The sequence below is a fragment of the Myotis myotis genome, unplaced genomic scaffold, assembly GCF_014108235.1.
Source record: "Myotis myotis isolate mMyoMyo1 unplaced genomic scaffold, mMyoMyo1.p scaffold_m19_p_2, whole genome shotgun sequence".
NCBI lineage: Eukaryota > Metazoa > Chordata > Mammalia > Chiroptera > Vespertilionidae > Myotis > Myotis myotis.
Window position 1 is genome coordinate 170,460,518 of NW_023416324.1, and position 25,492 is coordinate 170,486,009.

Here is a 25,492-nt window from a genome sequence, read left to right on the forward strand (position 1 = left end):
GTTCCCTGAATTTTGAGGATGAACTAGAACAACCATCATATCATATGCTAAGAGTATATCTAAAAGTTGGATTTCCATAATCCAGAAAACCAAAGAGCTAAAATAACAAGTAAATGTTTATTTCTGGAACAATGGCACTTTTGGAAAGTTAAGTATTTGACTTTCACTATGAGATAATTCCTAATACTCTGTGTGTAAAATCTTTCTCCATTTTTATATTCACCATTAATCATGATACATCAATACTGATCAATCTTCTTTGTCTGCTGGGAAAGAGAACAACTACAGTCTCTCCTCTGAAATAAGTCTGAGCTTTTGTAGATGGCCAAGAAGGAAATGAGGTACTTAAAGGGACATATGCATAAGTTGGGTGGTTGTTTTGTTATAGAACTAAATAAATAAATAAATAAATAAAAAAGCAAAACACTGGTAAATTGAAGTAAGTTCTCTCTGTAAACACAAAAAGTTACATTTTGCTAGAATCATTTGTTTAGTTTTCTAGGAAGGTTAAGGACTTTGGATATTTTTAAATATATAAATCTCTATAAATGACAAGTTGAGTAAAATGCATAAATATTCACAAACATCCTAGTATACTAGGACATCCATCATGATAGTAACTCTTAAATTATGAAAAGAAGAAATCATGATCTTAGACAAAATCAAATAGGCCCTAAGAACTAGTCCTTTCACAGGAACAACTGTGAAACAAAACAAGGATCATAAAATGTTGGCCTTTTCTATTATCAAGAGGCCTTACTTAGGCTAAGGAATAAGCTCCTTTTGGTAACAGTTATTACAACTTTTAAAGATCCTTTACTACTTCTGATCTCACGGGTCTTGAAGCAATGTAGAGAGGAATTGTGGTATAGGAAGAAGTGTTAATTTTCTAATCAAATCTATCACTTGCTAACTATAACTCTTTAGGCCTTGGTTTTCTTATTTCTACATTTCAGGCTTTATAACCTAATGATTCTGAAGGTACCTTCTAGTTTCACTAGGCTGGTCTAGAGAAGTGAAGAGGTAAGGTTTATATTATTTTTCCCAATTTGCATCCTTCAAATTTGTGGGAAACTGTTTCTTCTTCAATCAAGAAGTAAATCTTCCAAACATAGAAAGTTGATGGATAGACTTATCAATAAAGGCAACGAGCAACTGACTCAACAAGCTTTTTCAGATGAAATGACTAGGTAGAAAAGTCTAAGAATTAAAAACAAAGCAAAACTATTAAATTTAGTAGGTCATAAGATACAAGGTCATTATTAAAAAAATTAATTGTATTTCCAAATACTAGTGGTAAGCAATTGTACAAAACTGAATTTAAAAATAGCATTTACAATACCATCCAAAATGTAGAATGCTTAGGGATCATTTAACAACATCTATTCAGAGCTACAATAAATTTTTGAGAGAAATTAATGAAGACATAAATAAAATAAGAGATATATCATGTTCATGGTTTGGAATACTCAATATTGTTAAGATATCAGCTTTTTAAAAATTGACTTACACAATTAATGAAGTCTTAATCAAAATCATAGCAGGTTATTTTGTGGAAAGTAGCAAGCTGATGCTAAAATTTATATGGAATTGGAAAGAATGTAGAATAATCAAAACACTTCAGAAAGAACAAAGATAAAAAATGGACCCTGCCTGACTTCAAAACCTAGTATAAATGTCAGTGATCAAGATAATGTGGCATTGGGCGAAGGACAAATAAATGAGGTAACAAAAAGAATAGAGAGAGTCCAGATAGATCCACACATATATGGTCAATTGATTTTTGTCAGAGGTGTTTAGGTAATTCAATGGGAAAAGAAGAGCCTTTTCAATAAATTTTCATGCTGAAAGAACTAGATATTCCAATGGGAAAAAGTGACCTTAAACTGAAGTGAACCATAACTCTAGTTTGTAGTGTTATACAGTTAAAATAAAGCATAGAGTAAAATGTGTGTGACCATGAGGAGACAAACAGAGCTAAAGAAACAAAAATATAGATGATAAAAGTGATCGAGTTTTAATAGATTAAACATGTCTGCTCTTCAGAAAACAACATTACGGAAATGGAAGTCAATTAACAGCCTAGGAAGAAATATTGGCAATGAATATATCTAAGAACTCTTATTCAGAACATACAATGTACTCTCACAACTCAATAAAAAGAAATAATCCAATTTTAACAAGGGCCAAAAATTTGATGACACTTCACAAAAAAAGATATAAGAATGTCCAATAAGTGGATGAATAATGAGTGCTCCAGATCATTAGTCCAGAAGAAGGATGCAACTATAAGCCATAGTGAGATAGATCTATGCAGCATGAAAGAGCTAAAATTAAGAAGAGTGATAATACCATGATTTGGTGCAAGTAGACATCTCACACACTTGCTAGTGAAAATATGAACTGGTACATTTAGGAAAACAGTTTGAGAGTTTCTTAGGATGTTAAATAGTTACTATATGACCCAGCAATTCCTCTCCTAGTTATTTATCCAAGAGAAATGCAAACTATGTATGTACAAAGACATGTACCTGAATACTCATAGCAGCTTCATTCATAACTCAAAATGGAAAAATAAAAAACACAAATCCCTCACATCCAGAGAATAAACAAAAAGTAGTATATTCTATATACTAAAGAGGTAATATGCAAATTGACCCTCACACCTTCACAAGATGGCTGCCTATGACCAGGTCGGCAGGGTGGGGCAGTTAGGAGAGTATATACTGTATGATCCCATGTAAATAAAATTCAGGAAAGGAACAAAATGACCAATATTAGAAAACAGAATGATTGCCTAGAGCTGAGGGTAAAGGGTCCTAACTACAACAGGGCACCATGTAGCTCTGGGGGTCATTGAAATGTTCTCTATCTTGATTGTGGTAGTGATTTCACAGGCACATACAGTCAAAAGTTTCCTGCCTTATATATTTAAAATGGACACGTTATTGTATATAAATTAAAACTCAAAATGTTGGTTAAAATAGGAATCCACAAATTCCATGAACATTTGGCAAGTGCAAAATATAAAAATGTCACTGTGTACATACAACATACACATAAACATATGTATCCCAGAAGGAAAGTAAAATGTTAGAGCAACAGTGAACTTGAGACATTGTCTTGCTACTATGGGTTCCGAATTGCCAATGTGACAATATTTGTGTTATAGAGCTCACCTTAACTGATTTTGTAAAATACGTTTCAGTTTTGGCATTTTGCTTATTTCTTATTTTAGGAGGACACAGGAAGTTTCTTCAAGCATTTTCATGTTGAATGCATTATGTACTGTGTTAGTTGTTCTGGGGAAACCAGGGTTGTTCAGATATCATCTCTAGCCCATAAATCCCCAAGTCTAATATATGCTGGGGCATAGGTTGGTGGAAGTCAGGTATACAATTGATTCCAGTATAATGAAAGGTGTGAAGACCTCTGCAAGAGAGGGTAAAATACAACTTGCTTTGAGGAAAATGCTTCACAAGAGAGATGGGAACTTTAGTTCGGTCTTACCGGGTCACATTTGAATGTGCAAATATTTTATTTATTTTGGGGAGTTCTGGGGAGGAATTCCATGAAGAGCTCCATGACCAAAATTAGAGATGAGAAACTAGTACAGTGGGGCCTTGACTTACCAGTGTCCCGACTAACAAGTTTTTTGAGATACCAGCTGTCTCTAGGCCGATTTTTTGCATTGAGTTGATAGAGTAATTTGAGTTAACGAGCTCCTTAACAAGCTCCTTAACAAGCTCCTTAACGAGCTCAGTCTCAGAACGAATTAAACTCGTAAGTCAAGGCCCCACTGTAATATAAATTCTTAGCTGGAAGCCTAGATACTTAAAAAAGTAAGATAAAACTGGAAATCCAGGCTGGGGTTTCAACTTATTCCACAAGTTGCTGGGGACTTCTGAAATTTTTTTGTTTGTTTGTTTGTAATATATTTTATTGATTTTTTACAGAGAGGAAGGGAGAGAGATAGAGAGTCAGAAACATCGATGAGAGAGAAACATCGATCAGCTGCCTCCTGCACATCTCCTACTGGGGATATGCCCGCAACCAAGGTGCATGCCCTCGACCGGAATCGAACTTCGGACCTTTCAGTCCGCAGGCCGACACTCTATCCACTGAGCCAAACCGGTTTCGGCAGAAAATTTTTAAAAAGGCAAATAATGACCAAGGCAGAGCTATGCTTAGAAATATTAACCTAGTAGCATTTGTAAAATGAATAGTATGGGGAGAGATTAGAGGTGGACATACCCATTAAGAGGACATTTCAACAGTGCACGTGAGAAATGAGAACTGAACTAGGACAGCCACAGGGGGATTTAGATAAGAAATAGATATGAGATATTGTGAAATTAGGAAGAACCTTGGGACAAATTGTACATGGATGATGAGGAAGAGGAAGCACAGCCCGAAGGCCTCAAGCCTGGGTGCCTGACAGGGATTTAATGGGTGCTTCCCCTCCAAATGTTGATGTCATACATTGCACCACAACTGCCTGAGACTGTTTAAGTGTCTGTTTGTGATGTGGACCATGGTGAGTGATGCCCAGATCCATGGTTTCCCAGGGGGGAAGTACGAGGACAACTTTCAGAAGACCTGGCTTAGAGTTACGGCTTTCCCATAAACTTGAAATATGATCTTAGTTCGGTGACTCTCATCACTGAGCTTTTGAACTCTCATCAGCACAAGAGAGACAGAAACATCTATGTTTAATGCACATAGATTTTGTGAGGTTCACAAAGCACTATGGAAACCGAGAAGCCCTGCATAAAATTACTAATATTACTATCACCAGCTTCCTCAAGCATTCTCATCTCCGCAGTACATGTCTAGGTACTGTCAATTGCCCTGAGGCATATATCCACATCCGTCCTTCTTGCCCTTATATTTCTTCCTTTTCTTTCTCTAATCCCAAAATTGAGAGAGATTTAGCACAGAAATTAACATAAAGATAGTTCTCTTCAAAGTACCACCAATTCTTTGCAATATACCAATATACCATCGGGACTGGGTGAGATGACTGGACATACCCTGGAGCCTCCCCTTGGTCCCTCCCCAGCCCCAATCATGCACCGGTGGGGTCCCTTGGCCTGGCCTGCACCTTCTCGCAATCTGGGAACCCTCAGGGGATGTCAGAGGGCTGGTTTAGGCCTGATCCAGCAGGCCAGGCCTAGGGACCCCACTGGTGCATGAACCCATGCACCGGGCCTCTAGTGTATATATATAGTGTATATACATAGTAAATATATACATATATATATATATATATATATATATATATATATATATATCTTCTCTTTTCCACTTATACACACAGAGTTAAACACTTTAATATTCCTTGAATATCTGAAATGCTACTATATAAACATTCTCAAAGATTTTCTTAATCTTAAAGAATTACAGGTTTTAGGGCCTCTTCAACACTATGAAATATCCCGTTTCAACAAGTAAATGATGAGCAATGATCTGTTTTCAGTCTGAAAGAGCTAACAACAACAACTTTGTTATGTTTACCAAAAGGTAGTTTGTTGTTCTCCAAGGTCTCACCTTCCTGAAAGATTTTTCAAGGACATTTTAATAATAGATGATTTCAGAAGTTAACCTAATCCCCACAATAGATGGGCCTCTAGATCTTTCTGTGGTGTACAGCATCAGTGCCTTTCACGCAGTATGGGGCAAACCGCTGTCTTTTTACCTGACCATAGGCTGACACAGATTAGGTTCAAGACAAGGAAGTGGGTGCCAGAGCTGCCCTGCCACTTTGGACCTAAGAGTGATGACTGCCTCAGATCCTGGCTCTGGGAATTTCATCCAGCTCACCTTCTGAATATTGGAGAAAACACCCATCCCAGGAATGTGAAGATAATGCATAAGACAAGAGTTCCATGGACCACACAACAACATGCAGGTATTAGCTTTTATACTAGTAAAACAGCAAAGAGAAAAGTTTCCTCTATTTCTTTAAGAGGACTGTCAGTGAGAAGGGAACATTTCTCCCGTTTAAAGATTTGCTTATAACAATATTTTTCAAGGAACTCAGCTCAGATGGTGCAGGAAACATATTAGGGTCTACTGTGGTATGCAAATTCACTGCTCAGCACACAGGAACACAAATCTAATCATGATCCCCCAAGTCTCACAGTTTCTGATTGTTTCTCCTTCCTTTCTTCATTCTCTTTTTCACTTTTCTCATTTTTGTTTCTTTTTTTTCTTGTCTTTTTCCTTACCCTCCTTTTCCTCTTCTTTTAAACTGCTCTATGATGTAGGAAAATTAAAGCAGCTCAATGTCAAGAATAGGTAAGTTTTATTTCTTTCATTAAAAAAATTCCTTGCCCTGACAGGTTTGGCTCAGTGGATAGAGAGTCAGCCTGTGGACTGAAGGGTCCCAGGATCAATTCCAGTCAAGGGCATGTAGCTTGGTTGCGGGCACATCCCCAGTGGGGGTGTGCAGGAGGCTCTGACCAATGTTTCTCTCTCATAGATGTTTCTAACTCTCTATCCCTCTCCCTTCTTCTCTGTAAAAAAATCAATAAAATATATTTAAAAAAAATCCTTAATGAGTTAAAGGCCAAATTCCTCAGAATTGTCTCAACATAACAAAAGATCATTTTTGTAAGGCATGAAGGTAAGTTTTCCATCAGTGAGGAAAAATTGGAAAGAAAGGAAAGCCAGTGAAAAGTGAACAGTCCTCACTTGGCAATTATTCAGTCTTTGGAAATTTCCAAGCCCTCTGCAGTCATTAATTAATTAGAGAAGATGATGTTCCACTTTACCCAGGCTAGAAGCGTGACATAAAGAGGTCTAGAGGCTTTCCTCAAGCTGAAAGAGGAATGTCACGGGAGGAACTGGGATTAGACTTAGGAGCTCATTTTTCCAGCCAGTAGTCACACCACTAAGCTAAGCAGAGTCAATACTGGACAATAAGGTCCTCTGTGCACAGGTGCCATTGAATAGGAGCAGTGTTCTGCTCAAAGACTAACTGTGAAAGAGCCCATCCCCTCCGTCACTAGTGCCCCCACAACGCAGAATATATCTGTAGCCTCATCAGCCTCCTTCCCCTTTCACCAAACAAAGACAGATGGCTAAATATCAACCTCTAACCACTCTCCTTAATAATCACAGAGAAAAGTACATGATTTGATTTTCACATTTTTAAAATGCACGATGTAATGTTCAAACACATGACACTATTGAAAAACAAATATTTAAACAAAAAAATTAAATTATGTGGGATTCACTGATATCCAGAAACCATAATAACAGATCATCCTGAATAATTACAAAAAGAAGGAAAATAAAATTTCATGCTTTCTGGTGAGTGGTTAATGAAAGTTCGTTCCATTACCCTGAGTATATTGACCAAGTCCAAATGCTAGTGATGTGGCTGGACCCAGCATCTTAGATCCAGGCTGTATATTGGGCGTTGATTTTTTTCCTGCACCACTGGATTGGTTCCAATGTTGAATGAAGGGGGGCTTTCCAGAGTGCCGATGACATGATGGGAAAACAGGAAACTCAAAGACTAGCTTACCACTTCTCACAAGATTATTCCCTCCAGCTAGACATAGGTCTCAAGCCTGCTTCCCCCAGGTGAGGGTGATAGGATCCTAAAACAACTTTGGGCCTATCACTTTCCATTAGGACCATCCGAAGTCAGGTTGCTTTGGAAGGAGCAAAACTGCATTTAAGACAGTTCAGCCTAAATGTTAGTGTCAATGATCCCAACCCAAAATTTTACTCTTCCATAGGGGAATTTATTGCAGTTGCACTAATGTGAGATAAAGTTGAATAATGCAATTGTTTTCTGACCTGTTTGCTCTGGGAACCAGGAAGGACTAATGTTAATACACTGCAATGTTAACAAAGGGCAAGGCTATCCAGGTTGGCTATTTTGGAGAAACTTTATTTAAAAACCAAACACACAAACAAACTTACTGACATTTATTTTTATAAAGGGATTTTAGAGGGAAAAAAAAAAAAAAAACCTTTCCAAGAGCAATGTTTCCAAAACACTTAACTGGGAAACTTTAAGTTGGAAAACATCATGGCTGGACCAATTTTATGTAAAGGGTATTCATATAAAGGATGCACTTTCGGGGAAGGGTTCTTCTCCTCTAAGGACCCTAGAATTCATTTTGGAGCACCATTAGTAGAGCACATACTTTCATTTGAAAATAGTGGTTTAGTAAACACACGCCTGGGAGAACAAGGACCTGACATTTTTGTTATAATGTTGAAAATGTGAATGAATATGTCTGTAAATTGACAATGTCAAATGTGCTAAGGATTAAAAATATACAGATAGTCCTTCTACCCAAGTTGCTCCCAAATTACCATTCAGCTTCTAACTATTTCTGATTTCTCACAGCTATAAATGAAAGAAAAAGAGGCCGCTGTTCTAACCCGATGGCTAAAACCTAGCTTGGTTTATCCATCTCACTTCTTCAAAGTAATTCCCCATTGGTTCCTCTAGTCATGGTAAAAGGATATATCATCATGCTGGTTCTAGTTATCATGGAAAATCAAAATTGTAGGTGAGTAGGTATGTGTAATATCATATCTTACATATTCAAAGGAAGAAACTTAATGTTTACTTAAAAGACATACATGCTTGCAAGTAAATAAAACAATGAAAAAGATAACTGTCATAAAGGATTTTTTTTTAATTGCCTTATAGAGTTAAAGGCTAGAGAGTAAGATTCTTCTTGCAGGATCTGTAATGTGGATAGACAAGGTGTGATAAGCAAGTGCCATTATACTGCAGCAACCTCTTCCCAAAGGAAATTAGACAAGGTGTCTGCATTACCTTAGATCCCCTTGGCCTCACTTGTCTCCTGGGCTGTTGGCCACTTGTTGTGTCTTAGCAGCCACTGTGGTACCAACTTTCCTTGAGTCTGACCACTGTCTCATAAACTCAACCTGACAGAAGCTCACCTCATGTTTACCCTGCATACTTCTCACTTCCAGACCTGATGATATCCTGTCCTTGTAATGCATGGGGTGCTACAGATTTGTTTGGTGCCCAAGTAAATGCATGTCTAAGTGTGAGGAAGTTTCTGACTCACAGAGAAGCTTGGTTCAAGAGGAGACAAGATAAATCATTTCCCCCATTTTGCCACCATAAAAAAATTACCATGAGTTGTTAGAGTTCATGTGATCTTGTGGTAAATGATCTTTCAAGATTGAACAAGTAGATGCAACAGGTACTAAACAATAGCCATATTGGTAACATAAACCCATATACCTATTGGGACCTCCTTTTCCTACTTCACTCTTGCTTCCCTGGCATTGTAGTTTCTAATTAAATTAAAAGAGCACATACATTTTTTGCCTTAGGCTCTGCTTTCTGGGGAAGGCTGGCCAAGACAGGCGGCCCTTTATTTCTGTCACTATGACAATGAGTATCTTACCTTTGGCTGCAGTGGTGGTGCACAGGGGGCTGGAACAGGATCTGTGATATAGGTCTTCTTGGGACCGGCAACTGGATACATGCCAGTAGGGTGCTGGTTTCCTGTCCCAGAGGGAGTGTACCCTTGTTCCCGTTTCCAGGTATTGGGGTGACCTTGTTGACCATAGGCAGGATCAGAGTCATTTTTGCCTCCATACACAGGCCCTGCTGGGCTATAGGCTTCATAATAGCGACCTTGGTTAGGGCCATATCCATACCCAGGCTCAGGTTGGAGGCCTGGGGGTGGGTTATATGCATAATCCATGCCTCCCCGTGTTGGAGGAGGTGGACCTTGACCAGAAACAGGAACTGGTTGAATGTTATAGCCCTGGTGCCCTGACCCTGGGCTGTAAAATTGTCCTGGTGAAGGGGCAGCCATGTAATGTGAGCTGGGCTGGGCTGACTTCACCTGCACGTTGAAGGTAGGCCTTGAAGGGGTGGATGCTGTAGTGTAGGAGGCTGGGACTGGCTGAGGCTGGGGTTTTAGTGTCCCTATTGGAGCCACAGGAATGGGACCAGCCTGAGGTGCAGGCTGTGGTTTCAATGTAGACTTTTTGGTTGCTGTTAGAGGGGGTTGGTTTGGTATAACCATTCTCTTGTGTCCCGTGACAGGGGTGGAGACTGGAGGAGAGGCTGTTGCACTGGCAGAGCCCTGAAAAGAGAGAGAAAGGAAAAACAAAAACAAAAGACAGACATTATTGCCAATGGAAAATTTTAAAAATATATTAAAAACTTCCAATTATTATTTTTACAGTAACTCCACAAAATACAAATACAGCATGGCTCTTGGCTTCTAAGAGTTCAGAGAAGAAACTAACACAAAATCAGCTGCATTTTTGTGAACTACAAATGGAAAATCCATAAAGGTGGTAAGGGAAACAATGTCATTTACAATAACAAGATAAAAATACTTAGGAATAAACTTAACCGAAGAAGTAAAAGATGTACTTTTGTATTGAAAACGATAAACTGTTGCTTAAATAAATTAAAGAGGACACAAATAAATAGAAAGCTACCTGAGTTCATGGGTTGGAAGACTTTAATAGAGTTAAAATGTTAATACTTCACAGAGTGGTCTACAGATTTATTGGTATAAATACTTTTCAAAATCCCAAAGGTGCCTTTTTTGAAAAAATAAAAAAAATCCCTCCTAAAATTCATATGCAATCTCAAGAAACTCTGCATAGTCCAACATTCTTGACAAAAGAAAACAAAATTGAAGATTTCAAACTGCTCAATCTCAAAACTTATTATACAATTATAATAATCAAAACAGTGTGGTAGTAGCATAAAGACAGATATATAAACCAATGAAATAGAGAATCCAGAAATAAACCTTTGAATGCATGTTAAATTGATTTTTTACAAAAGTGCCAAGACCATAAAATGGGAAGAAAACAGTCCCTTCAATAGATAGTGTAGGGACAATTGGCTATCCACATGCAAAAGAATGAAACTGGATCCTTACTTTACACCACATACAAAAAGAAACTAAAACTTTAGTACTAAACATAACAGTGCAAACTCTAATACTCTTAAAAGAAAACATAGAGAGGTAGCTTCATCACATTAGATTTGGCAATATTTTTTTTCTTATTAAATATGTATAACACCAAAAACACTAACAACAACAAAAAAATATGTTGAACACCATGATCTTAATCAAATTACCCCAACACTTAGTCACCATAGTGCTAAAAGAAGGTAGTAGAGAAAGAAAGCTGGAGGACTGGGCAATGGAAATCAAATTAAATGATTGAATGAATGAATGAATGAATGAATGAATAAATAAATAAATAAATAAATAAATAAATAAATAAATAAATAAATAAATAAATAAATGCAAAGAGGGTGTTGAGAGCAACAAACACTCCAGCACAACCAAGGAGATGCTAAATTTTATATCAAAGAGTAATTTACCAAAGACAACCGAAATGCAGCCGCCTCCTCTTATAGCTTCCTGATGTCTGTTGAATTCATTCCTTCAACTCAGAAATACTGACTATACAACTGAATATTACTCAGACATAAGAAAGACTGAAATCTTACAATTTCCAAGAACATGGATGGATCTAGTGGGTATCATGCTAAGTGAAAGAAGTCAGTCAGAGAAAGACAAATATCATATGATTCCACTTATTGTTGGAATCTAAAGAACAAAATAAGTGAATTAACAAAACAGAAACAGACTCATAGATACAGAGAACAAATTGATAGATGGCAAATGGGAGAGGGGGTGGGGTACTAGATAAAAAAGGTGAAAGGACTAAGAGTACAAATTTGTAGTTACAAAATAGTCATGGGGATGCAAAGTACAGCATAGAGAATAAAGTCAATAACATTGTAGCAACTATATATGGTGCCAGGTGGGTAACAAGACTTATGGGGGGAGTCACTTTGTTAAGTTATATGAATGTTTAACCACAATGCTGTATAATTGAAACTAATATAAATATTCAATGTCAACTGTAATTGAAAAAATAAAATATAACCTTATGTTGTCATCATGAAATTAAAAACAAAAAGAAATACTTACTGAATGCTCTAATGACACAAAGGTGAAAATATCTTCCTTCTGAACTATGGGAGGCTAAAATTATCATGGGAGATAAGTCAAGGTTAGGAAAGCTTGGAGATCCAAACATTTGTCCTCAGGCATTAGTCTATTAGGGATCTGCAAATATGCGAATGATGCAATGTTTTAATTTTGTTCTGAGATACTAAGATTAGATTTGTTGATATAACAAATAAGTGGACACACTCTAATCTTGTTGTTTATTAATTTCCAGGCAAATTCTAGTATGTAGAGGAAGAGAAGATGAAAGACTTAAGATTACTCTATTGTCATTTACTCACACCAAACCGCAAGATATAATAGATGCTGCTAACTGCTAACTGCTTCCTCATCATACACATTCCCTTACTTCATTACTCAAGAATTTCAATTTTGTTCAGGGAGCAATATGCCCACTTAATATACTGCCTAATACAGCTTTGTCAGTAGAAGCTGCCATGTGACATGGTTCTGGCCAATGAGATGCACACTAAACATTTTTGAGAAAACTAGGGTTCTCCTGACATAACCATCAAACCTTCCTACTTTTTTTCTCTTTTCCCCCTTCTTGCCTGGAACATGGATGAGGGGCTGTAAATGATGCACTATCTTGCTCCCACCATCAAATAAAAGTCTATTGATTCAGATATTTAGTGTTTGGGGAAGAGCTTTTTGGAGATCTAGGTTGATTCAGAGATAAAGATTAAAACATTCCCACGGCCATTTGGTTAACATTTCACTTCCAGTGAGAAAGAGAAAAATAACTACTGGCCAGGGAAACTTTAGAAATGAGTCAGGGCATTTTTTTTTTTTTTTTTATTCACAGTGACTAGGGTATGCTATTATCATTAGATGGATGGAGGACAAAACACATCATTGTCAAACTCAAGATAACAATAGTGCCCCTGTTAACATTGATAGACTCTTGGGACACATATCCTCTGGCAAGTAGACTGTGAGTTCCCAGTTGCCAGGAAGGGTCACTGGTCCTCTCTAGAAATTACCCTCTACAACACTCTCTCTTTCCTGGTCCAAATAACTGCTCTCTGCCCTGGTCCCCTTGAGCCTAGAGGAGATGACAACTCTGACTCTGCTAACCCCAGATCATCAGTCCGTCCCTATGACTTTTCTGTGCTTCTAGGTATAGGATGCCTGTATAAATTAACTCCCGAGAGAAGCTAGCTTCAATGTGCCATTATTTTTTATGGGATCCTGACTGTTACAGCTATCTTTCCCACATATTTGTCACAGTTGCTGTTTCCTAGGGCTTTTGCAAATCTAGATTTAGTTCTGTTAAGTTACAGGAGGCTGTGGAATAGAGTTATATGTTTCCCCCTTTTTTAATATTAATCTTTGAAGGGGAAGACTTGCAATTCACATTTGTAATTTAAGCAACCTGAATAGTCTTGTCTTGGTAGAGTGAACTTTACCTTCTGCATAAAGATGGTTGCAATAGTGCACAATGGAAAGAGATACAGTTTTTTTTTTTTTTTTTTTTTAATTAAAAAGCCTACTTAAATGTATATCCAGAAGAAACTCTAAAATCAATACTCGTTTAAGAGGGTCAGGGTTTTTTTAGTCAACCATGTCAGTCTTTAAAAAATGTCAGCATAAAAGACTTGAATTAAAGGGGAGGAATCAAGTTTTACTTTGATGACTCAAGATCAGCAGAAACTCAGAGTTCCTGTTTGGAACACTTAAAAAACCCAACTATAAATGGAGATGGTGACTGAGCAACAGGGCTAGTGACAGGCACTCTCTGCTGCAGCTGTAAGAAGTCTGCCCCCAAAACAGATGCCCCAGAAGTGACAGATTTTGAAAATGAAAATCAATCACCTTCATAAAGTCAACAGCAACAACAAAGGAAGGATTTGTGTAGAACTCAAACTTCAGAAACAACTTTTTCACAAATATCTTTTGCTCTCTTGGTGAACACATATACACTCTCAGTTGCACTGGAACGTGTGTGTGTGTGTGTGTGTGTGTGTGTGTGTGTGTGTGTGTGTGTGTATGTGTGTGTATGTGCGTGCGCACATGCGCGTTCTCATACACACACTATTCAAACATTCCTAAGATCTTTGAAAGAAGGCATCAGGGCACAATTTCAGGAGCCAGTGCTTTCTTCTAGGAAATATCTCACCAGGAGAATTCTCTTCTCTTCTGGGCATAAGAAGTTTTCTCACAACTTGATTATGAATTCTGCTGTGTATGGCATGTTTATGAGTATTTTCTATATCATATATTATGTGTGTGAAAATAGCATATTTAGCTATATTTTTTTCTGTTTCAATTTTATATTCTTTACCTCAGTGGAGGTGGAAGTGGTAAAGAAGAAGAATCATTTTAAAGCATATTTATTTACATTCTTCGTGGTTAAAGAAAGCAGTGGCAACACTTTCTGGGCCCACATAGTCAATTAAATGCATAGTGAGTTTTTTCTACTTATTGGATTAGTTGGCACTTCCAAGTATGTATTTTTTGGCATTTCACTTCTTTTTTGTTTATGCAAGAATCCTTAAAGTCTTTATCATGATTTAACATTTTCATTTTGAAAATCAAGTACTTTTAAATATTAAACTCATATAAATACATGTCTGTGTGTATGGGTATTTTTCCTGAGACTTGAATCTATGTAGCAGTAATTTAATGGGGTTATTTTTCCATTAATTAGTTTTAAATATTTTCAACATGTAAAGGTCTGTGAAGCTACTGCGAGGAGAAGACTATCCCAGGATCAATAGTGCGTCTCTCCCTGTTCCTCAGAAGTTTATGGAGTCGTAGAGGGGCTCATACATAATCAGTAATTGTTGAACTTGCCTTCATTAAGAGGCAGAATTGGTGTGGCCATAAGACAAGAACAGACAAGGGGCCATGTGAGCACCTCTTGTGCTTACTTCTTAGAGCATGTTCTCAACTTCTTTTAAGCCCAAGTCAGTGTATCATCTTACATTCATCCATCTCCATTACCCCTGCCCACCCATCACCTGAACTCACCTGTACAAACAAAAATGCACACACACACACATGCACACACACCCCTAATCTAACCTAACCTAACCTAACCTAACCTAACCTAATCTATATATAACCCCTGATTATTTCTCACTTTATTTTAGCTTTGCTTCTCTCCACTAAATACGGTCCTCATTACCACTACCCTGAGCAATTTATTACCAAGATCCAACCTTACTTCTCTCTTATCTCTCCTCCTTAATACTGCCACGATGATCTAACATGAACACCTGATTGTAGCTGGCTGATGATCAAAATTTGGCAATGACTCTGCCTTGTGTTGAACTCTTTGCTTTTTTTACTTTCCACATACTTTATAAAGATTTTTACAATCAAGCCCTCGCCTCACTCTCCAGCAACATCCACTGTTTCACACCACGCACTCCAGCAATGTTAACCTTACATAGAGAGAAGAATAGATCATGCATGTATGTCTGTACTCATATCTGTCAGCCGGAACCTCCTACTATAGCTTGGGATCCATTCTATACAACTCCTCCATGGTAACCCCATGCTGCTCAAACAGTTGCCTGCATATTCTCCAAGTCTCAGATCGAATAGTGCTTCTTTTGTCATGTCTTTCTTGACTCCCATGGAAGGTTGTTGAAGTTCAATCTATGGTTCTTCACTTATACTCCCAATAGACTTTTTCCATACCTCAAGTACAATAATCAGATGGTGTTTTAATAATTGACTTGTATGTTTTACAACTTGGGAAGAAATCAAGAGGTAAGCGATGAAAAATCAAATTATCATGGTCTTAAACAGAAATATTTATGTTTTGTAATAGAAAATCCAGGGATAGATAATTAAGAACTACTATGTCTTCTCAACAGTGACAGCAGGACTCAGGCTCTTTCTGCCAGAAGTGCTTTTCTAAACTTCCTGTAGAATTGTTACTGATGACATTAGACAACATTCTGCCCAGTGGACACTGAATAATTATACTCTTTATCTGACACAGGGCCTATTCTCTTCTCTCTAGACTCATTCCTTCTAAGAACATGCCATTAACTGAAAAAAATTTCCATTAAGAAGACTCTTTTGAATTTCTATCTCCAAAATTATCTGTATTCTGAATGCTAAGTCCAATATTCAATTATTTCATGTGAGTAACCATATGCCCCATATCCTCTTCAGGCTCAAGATGTTAAAAACTATTCATTGTATTCCTTGGATCTACTTTTCATGCTTTTGTCCTGATTTTCTCATCTAGGTATTGCTCAAATACCAAGATTAGGAATCATTCTTGAGACTCTCCTTCACATCCCATTCAAGTACTCAATCCTGTTGACCCTATTCCCTGTACAGCAAATATTATAATCCTCATATATGCCCACATTTCACTATTCCCACTTCTGCAACCTTATTCTAAGATCTACTACCTCTTACCAGAAATGCTCCAACATTATTCAAATTGGTGTCCCAGTACCTACTCTTATTCCCCTCAGTGAATCCTTCATTCTGTAGCTAGAGTGATTACTTTCAAGTGAAAATCTGATCCCATTACTTTCCTGCTTACAAGTCTTCAAATGATTAGTGGATAATTTAGACTCAATCTATCTCTCCTACCTCTACTTGAGGGTTATATGACTTGTCACTCTCTGACACTGACTTGCTTTAATATCCGGTGTGTCAGGCTCCCTCCCATCGCAGGACTTTATCCAGGTGCTTCCTTACCTCTCTCTGATTTCTATGTCTAGCTAATTCCTAACAATTCCTTAGTTCTCAACCTGAGTATCAGATTCCTCAGTGAACTGTTGCTGAATCCTCTGGCATAGTGAAAATTCTTAACAACTCCCCTTCTGCACAAATCACACTTGTATAGTTCTGTTTTCATAGGGTTAGAGACTGTCCTTTTATTCTGATTCTCCAGTGGCTTTTTAAAATATATATCTTAGAACATAGTGGAGGTGTTCAACAAATATTGTAATGCATTAATCAACGAATAACAGTTTCCCAAGAAAAATGCATTTGTCTTTTCAGATTATAAAGTACAAAATATGAGCTGCTTCATTTGTCCTATTACTTGACAATCAAGAAACTCTGTGATACATTTAATGTATGCTTAATTACAGTAATCTCATTAGTCTCTCCCTCTAAATAGTTTAATGACTTTATGAATGGATTAATAAACTACTCCTTAAGAATTTAAACCAAATTATTTATTCAATAAAAATATTGAAATTTTGCTATGTAGTAGGCGATAAGATAGATTTGTAAAAACTCAGTAAGACAAAGTGAATAAGAATCACTGCACTAGAGGATTCTTAGTTGATTCAATTTTTGATACAAATGTGGTTTATTGAGCAAAAATGCCTTCTACTTAAAAGGGAAATTTTCTAAGGTAAAAGAAGGAGAAAGTATACAAAAACTAAAGCCTTATACATAAACAGCAACATAAAACTCAGATCCCTTTCATTACATTTTGATTTCAGCTAAATAAGGACATGGAAAAATACTTAAGATGTTAAACATAAATATCAAATACAGCATGTCAAATGAAAAATACAGACTGTGAAAGCAATCCTATATGCAATGCAATTGAAATAATATTTCCATATGGAAAAGGAATAAACAAACTATGGAAAGGGAAATGGTGATTTGTTAGAAAATAGGATTATGAGTATTTCATCTTCAGGACCATTGTTTAAAGTTATTTGAACAAAATCTGATGTCCATTTTTCACTTGCAGTTATCTACTTTGTCTATGTATCTTTCGGGCAGGAAACACTAACTAAAATACCTCTTAGTGTTGAAAAAAATGTTTAATAATACCAAACATTAAAAAACATTTACTTTGTGTAAACATTTTGTGTTTATACTTAATCCTTACAAGCAACCTTGAGACAGGAACTATAATTACCTCTATTTTTCAGATGAAGATACTGAATCATAGAGAAATTAAGTCACAGCCCAAGGTTACAGAACAAGCAATTGGCAAATCCAGGATTCAAATCCAGATAGCTGGGCTCCATTGCTTGGGTGTTTTGTTTTGTTTTTTAAAATTCTCTCTCAGGTAAAGAAAGAGTGAAATAGACCACATCTCAAAAAACAAAAAATAAGAGGTCTTCTCAGTTTTTCTATTGTTTTCCTATTTTTAGGAGATGTGCAATCAGGATATGGCTCCAGAAAAAGAATTCTCTCCAGGAAAAAATAAAATGGAGTGAACGGGATAACAGATCTTCCTGTCGCCACCTGGGAAACAGGAATTTCATTTAGGGCATATAAACAGAGTGACAGGGACTGTGTAGAAATGAAGACTTCATACACTGTCTAAACTAAAGACTGAAATATCAATTCAGTGTTCCTCTTCTGACTTTTGTTGCAAACATAAGGTAGCTAAACAAAGGGTTTCTGCAGGCCAAATGTGGTGTGTGAGGTATTCTTTGCAACTTGCATTCTAAGTTAAGCACACCATAAAGCAGAAATATCACCTTGGAGGATGATCAATAAAATTGAAGGGCCGTGCACTAGAATGCAGGAGGAAAAAAAAATCAGGTTTGCCACTGTTTAGAGTAAAGTGACATTGAAAAAGTCACATTACTTCTCTAGATTGACTAGTCGTAGGAAATACAAAGAAGATTTAAAAGTACTGTTATTTTTTTCCTGCTCTTATAATGAAGAGTCTATCTTTTTCTTCAAATTAAAGTCTTTCTATAACCCAGATAAAAGATGAGCTTACTGGATGACACACAGGGTTGAGAGGAGACCACCCACACGCTCCTTGTTCTTCTAATGCTTTCCTTTGTGAAAGAAGACATAATGGCATTCAAAATCCAGTGATTTCAAGAGTAAATCCTCAATATCTGCAATGAGTTTTAATGGCCAATAAGAGCTCATTCACATCTCTAATGATTTATACCATGCAGGTGCCTAATAATCACTGGATAAATGAATGGATAGATTTGGTTTCTCAGTTTCTTCAATAAGCAAAAAAAATGCAAAAACAGCTTACCTAGTTTAGTTGTAATGACATGCATTTCTCATTGGATACTTGTTTTTTGCTTAATAAAAGATTAATTCATCATTTTCTGTAAGCACTTAACTGAAAAATAACTTAATGGTGCCTTCTTGAATCCCCTCACTAATCATCTTCCATAATTCAGTGTTTATTACTAATAGATCCATTTCTCACTGATTTGGGCCACTCGCACTGTCCACTTGATAGATGACCCCAAGAACTAGAAAACAACCTAACAGCTTAAGAGCACAATCTATGGACATACTACTACACATTTAGATAAGTACTTCTCAAATCTGGGCATACCACAGAATCACTTACACGTAAGACTTTACTAATACAAATTAGCTTTCATTTAGGGCATGTAAAATACAAGTTATCTGAGACCCATCCCCTCAGAAAGTGAAATCTTGAAATTAAAAAAGGGACAAATGATTCTTTGTTAAAATCAGACGTGAGAAATATCTTTTGGGTGCCATTGTTAAAGCAGAATAAAGAATACTACCTGGACCCGGTGGCTATGAATAATGGGAGAGGGTCACCCCAATTGTCTTCAAAGGACAATGTTTATGTAATTTAGATTTAGGAAACAAGGTAACACTTGCATGTTTCTATAAACTCCTTATGGGAAATCTGTCTGTGGTTTAATTAAATGATATGCACATAAACATAAAAAAATCCATATATTTTACTACTAGAAATTTAGTCTAAATAAGTAACCACAAATGGCATAAATATTTAGTTTTTAAAAATGTTCGGGCTAACTTCACTTTTTTAAAAATGAAAGACTATAAAAAATTTAAATAATTACATAGAAATTGGTTAAATAAATTATAGTGCATTTATAGAATGGAATACCATGCAACAATTAAAAAACATGTTATTAGCATGCTTTAAAACTATCAACAACCCCACAATTACACTTCCAGGTATATATCAAAAGAACCCAAAGCAGAAACTTAAACAAATGTCAGTACACTCATGCTCATAGCAGCATTTTTCATAATAGCCAAAAGATAGAAGCAACCCAAATATCCCTTGAGGAATGGATAAACAAAATGCTTATTTAGCTTAAAAGAAGAAAGAAATGTTGACACATGCTAAAACATGAATGAACTTTGAAACATTATGCTAACATGAAACAAGCCAGTTACAGAAGAACAGATACTGAATGTTTCCAATTATATAAGGTGCCTGGCATGGCCAAATTCATGAAGACAGTAGAATGTAGGTACCAGAAGGGTGGAAGGAGGGAGAAATGGGAAGTAATTATTTAATGGCTATCCATTTTCATTTTCATAAAAGAAAAGGTTTTGAAGATAAATGGTGGTGATTGTTGCACACCGATGTGAATGTACATAATGTCACTGATCTGTGTCCTAAAAATTTGTTAAGGTGGTGAATTTTGTTATGAATATTTTACCACAAGGAAAGAAGGAAGGAAGGAAGGAAGGAAGGAAGGAAGGAAGGAAGGAAGGAAGGAAGGAAGGAAGAAATTTAGAAAATCAAGAATTTTATATATTTTAAAATCAGTTTAGGAAATGCTGTTTTATATCTGGTAATATATGCATCTCTCTATATCTCTCAGATGCACATACATAAATATATAGCTAGAAAGATTTATTCTCAAACTCATAACAGGTTATTTTAAGGAGGTGATTTTTGGATGTTCTATGTACTTTCCCTGTTTTCCAAAGTTTCTATCTCAACCATATATTACTTTTTGAATCAGAGTAAGATATATATCCTTATATATCTATATATACATATACATATGAATATATATTTAAAATAACATATGAAATATATATATATATTTAAAAATAGCATACACTAAAAATATCGCATTGTAGTATCCCAACTTGTATGTGTGTGTACATAGACAAAAACAGGAAAATATACTAAAACATTAAAAATAAATTTAAAATATTTTAAGAGGTTAAAAATTGCATCAGCTGAGGTAAACAGAATTTTTGTTTTCAACTTAATATTTTTTTGTATTTTCTACATTAAAATGTTACCTCATAAATGGTAGCAGAAAACTGGTTAATGGTTAAAATGATCTCAAAGATTTGCTTTTAAAATTAAAATTACAGGATTTTAATTTGCGCCACTAAGTTTCAAACGCTGCTACCAACACAGGGACTTGTACTAATACACTAATTTTCCATCCTTGATGGACACCTAAATCACACACACACACAGACACACACACACACACACACACACATTCTTGCAAGTCACACACATAGAATTCTTGGGAGAGAGATGCAGGCATAAATATCCATCATCTGTGCATTGGATCAACACTTGCTCACTTCACAGTGCAGAGCTCTGCAAACATGCACTACATGCACCACCACCAGTGAAGGGCTATTCTTAATAGCTTCAGAGGCAGAAACAGCAAAAACTGTATGATCTGGGTTGGCACTGCAGAGCAGTTTTAGTCTTAGAAGTTTTACCATTTAATTAGTTTTGACAACACTTCTGAACAGGTATATGATACTTAGAAGACAAGCAGTTCTGAGGACTACTGAACACACCATGCCAGTATTCCCAGATACTCCCCCTCCTCCCCACTTCTCCCCGAAATAAAATCAAGTCAACTTGGAGCACCAAGATGCCACCTTGAAAGTCCTTATTTCTTGATCCATAATTATGGAACACAAAAACAATGATCCAGGTGTAGCCCTGCACTCACATGTCCATAAAACTAGCATGTCATTGTATTAAAACATGGAAAACCAGCATTTTAAGGAGTATTGCCCCCCCCCCGCCCAATATTTGTTAAATGAGATGGTATGTAATCAATTTTGAACGTGAGAGGTCTTTGAGGCTCTTGTTTATATAAATGCACATACAGCACAGTACACTTAGACCCTAGCATGCATGTGGCTGGCACTGAGTAAAACGCCATTGCAATGAGGCTTAATTCAATTGGAGTGTGTTCTATAATCTAGGCCTGTAATGAGAAAAGAACCTATTTCTACAGCAAGTGACCTCATCCACTGAGTCATCCCCTCAAGGGCCTAGCCACTCTTCTCCAACCAGGCCTGCGGGGGTAGAGAAAAGCACTGAGCTAAACCAAGTAGCTAAGAAATAATACAACACAAATCTTGATTAGATTGTGATAGTACATGTGCATTTTTACATGACTGGTGGCAATGGAGGTGGAAACAATAATTCTGATGAGTAAACTGGCAATGAAGAACCATTAAAATACCCATAACTTATTAATTATTATTATTTTTAATTAGATGGTGGTTGAGGAAATCATAGGTCATTTGATCTGATGAAATGATATACGGCTGGTGTAAATGCATTCAAGGGAAGATGCATTCAAAATAAGTCAATAAAGAAAGGTAAAATAGGAGTGTATATATAGGTATAGCAACAAAAATTTTGTAAACTAGTGATATTTTAAGGAAGTATCTCAAAGACTTACCATAATGTGACTGAATGTTATAAATGTGCCCAGACCATTTTTTCTCTTTCATATTATAGAGACTGTTGATTCTACATCCTAAATACCTTCAATCTTTTCAGTTTTTACTATCATTGCATTAGTACCTTAGTACAGTCTACTATTTCCGGTGCCCTAGTTTATGGCATTTCATATACACATATGCCATGTACATATTATTCCTTTGAAGGTGCCACTACTAGCTTTCTAGTCTCTTCTCCTACTTCCCTCCCATCCACCTTGATGTCCCAGTCATCCTCTGCTTACCCTTCTGGAACACTTTCCAACCTGATTCCACCTCTCAACTACTCAATAGTATCCATCCTTCAGGTTTCACATGAATGACACTCCTGCGAAGCCAGTCCTGATTCTCTATGCCTAGGTGAAATGCCCATCACTGGTGTCCCTTGAACAGACTGTACCTATCTTATGACAACCCATGTCCACTGTTTTGCAATTCCTCCTTTAATGTTCTCTTCCCTTCTAGTTTCATATGGATTCTTTCTTATTCAACATGGTACCCTTAGTGTCTAACAAACAGATACTCCATAAATATTTGTTCAATGAATAAAACTTATTTTGATAATGCATTATTGACAAATTCTATGAGAGATATTTAGTAAAACAATAACTGCCATAGTGGGCTAAAGTATAACTGCCCCACACTCTTCTCCTTCACAGTTTTGAGGAGTCAAACTCTTTCCATATAAGAACTATTTAAGTCAGAAGGTTTTGTAATTTAATCTAATTTAATAAGATATTCTGAGCTAATTTATGTATTTTAGGTTTCTTAGCTGTAGGTAACAGGAAATGTGGTGAGCGTGATTCAGTAGTTTTGGTTGTACTAAAACTACTATCATAGAACCAACTATTCTAATCTATCACTGTTATTCAGAGACTATTAATACAAGGATGGGATCATTTCTCTCAGGAAAATCCTGAATCATGGAAGGGTTTGTAATTGCTGAACAATAGTTAAAGCGTGACCATCTTTGAGACACATACTAAAAAGACTGATCTGGGCAGACAGAGGTATGCACAAAGGAATTTTTGAAAAAGAATAGCTGAAGCTGACTTATTTGTGAATAATTAAAATATATAATAGTCTTACGGAATTGTAGAGGATAAGGGATTAATGGAATCTGAAGACCAAATTTCTACCTGCTCTTCAAGGAACCAAGTGTAAGGAAAGATTCATCTAAAAGACTAAGGCCTTGACAGGTTCAGAATTAGAACCTAGTTTTCTAGACTCTAAGAACAGTGTTCCTGCCATTACAGGCTTGGGAATAAGCCTACAAAAAGGCAACAGACACAGTTTTGTTTTTTTTCAACAAAAATGTACCTCAATATATGAACATCAGGCAGCACTGCATGGAAATCACCAACAAGGATCAATGGGGACAAGTTTGGTTGCTGTGTTTTCATAAAGGAGTTTCCAAAATAGTAGTGGAATTCAGTAAGGGAAGCCACAGTGTGAGCGAGTGACTATATTTGCTTCAGTGGAAACAAACCGACCTTCGTTCACATATTTTCAAAGGAATTTGAGTGACCAAAAGCAAAGTAAAAAAGAAATAGGTGGTAGGTTACAATCCTTAGAGAATTCCATGAGCAAAATTTGCTAAGACTTATCAAATATTTCAAATAAAATATTAAAAGAACACCATGTTTACTGCACATAAACTCATAGCAAAATCATTTAATTCTGGCTAGTTGCTTCTTTTTTTTTTATTGTTTGTTTGTTTCAGAAAGCACACTCATTTTTACATGATCAGGGTATTATTAAGATTTAAATGTGCATCATCCACATTATATACAATATGGGAACAAAGTTTTTCTTCTCCTAACATACTTGTTCTCAGAAATGGAGGTTGTTTGTCCACTTATTGTAGATGGATAAAGAGGCTGAATCACAGAAGGACATAATTTCTAAGGAGAGTGCACTTACGCCACAGAGTAGGAGGAAGGGTAGAAAATGTTTTCATAAAAAGTGACTATTAGGGACAAATAAGAGCTCTATTCACCAAACCTGTACATATCCCTTTATCCTTGTAAAACAAGCTATGAAAGCACATAATGACTAACTGCAGCAAAATTACTCACATTCTAACTTTGCATAATCGCTAAAATGGTTCTGTTTTTTTAACCCTCCCCCTTCAACAATTCTACGCTCTTAATTTTTTTTTTTTTCTACCACAGCACAAATGGTTACAGCAAACGAGTGTACCAGGCACATCTGCTGTTGCAGAAAGAATTCACTCTCCTGTGCCAAATCCACGTCTATCGGAAGAAATAAAAATAAATTGTGAGCAGGTTCAGCAAATGCCCAGATAAATTCTTCAGTGACCACATGGGGTACATTCACTTCTGCTGGTTGGTGTGGCCAGGGAATGGTGAGGTGATGAAGTTGATCTGGAAGCAAAGATTTCTCTCACACCTGTCTTTGTCAATCAATCAGAGTACATAGTGGTGGTAGCTCCCTTCTCTCTCTCTATGGGCAACTATTCATATAACAGGGTTGAGCTTATAACCTCAGAGGTGAAGGAAAATTTGCAAAGTGTTTTGCAATATTTGAATAGTCTGCTTAAAAAAAAAAGCAAAAGCAACAATAGTCAGAGTAAGAATTATCCCCCAAACTACTCCTTGCTATTTTGTCCATTTATGATTTTGAAAGCTTTGTTGATGTGGCCCATTTAATATTTTAGAGCATGCAGTACCATAAATGTGCTAAAATTTAAAAGTAGTAAAAATGTGTTTTCTCTTTTCTAGATAGGCACTGTCAGCTGGAAATTTCAGGATAGCTTGTGGGAGAGACCACCACTATTTTGACCATGACACATGGTGACCCAACTCCATGGATGGAAGAGCAAGGGAATGGAGGGTAGGCAAAGAGAAGGGTATCATCCACCCTACTAAAGTACTTCAACAACAGAGAGGTACAAATGGCTGACAGAGTTCAATCATTTGGGACTCATTCCTCCAGTGGAACTTCCTTCTGAAGGTAAAATGAAGAGTTATTTTATCCTTTGTTCTTTCTTTTATAATTGCAAA

General features: G+C 36.5%; 1 protein-coding gene across 9 annotated transcripts in view; it reads right to left on the reverse strand.

Moving 5' to 3' along the window:
• LOC118675946 (LIM domain containing preferred translocation partner in lipoma) overlaps positions 1 to 25,492 on the reverse strand; it is a 665,496-nt gene that overhangs the window by 241,585 nt on the left and 398,419 nt on the right. For all 9 annotated transcript variants that reach the window (XM_036348973.1, XM_036348974.1, XM_036348968.1 and 6 more), the window contains one exon: positions 9,414 to 10,103. In XM_036348973.1, coding sequence (XP_036204866.1) covers positions 9,414 to 10,103 — 690 coding nt within the window. The remainder of the gene's footprint in view (positions 1 to 9,413; positions 10,104 to 25,492) is intronic.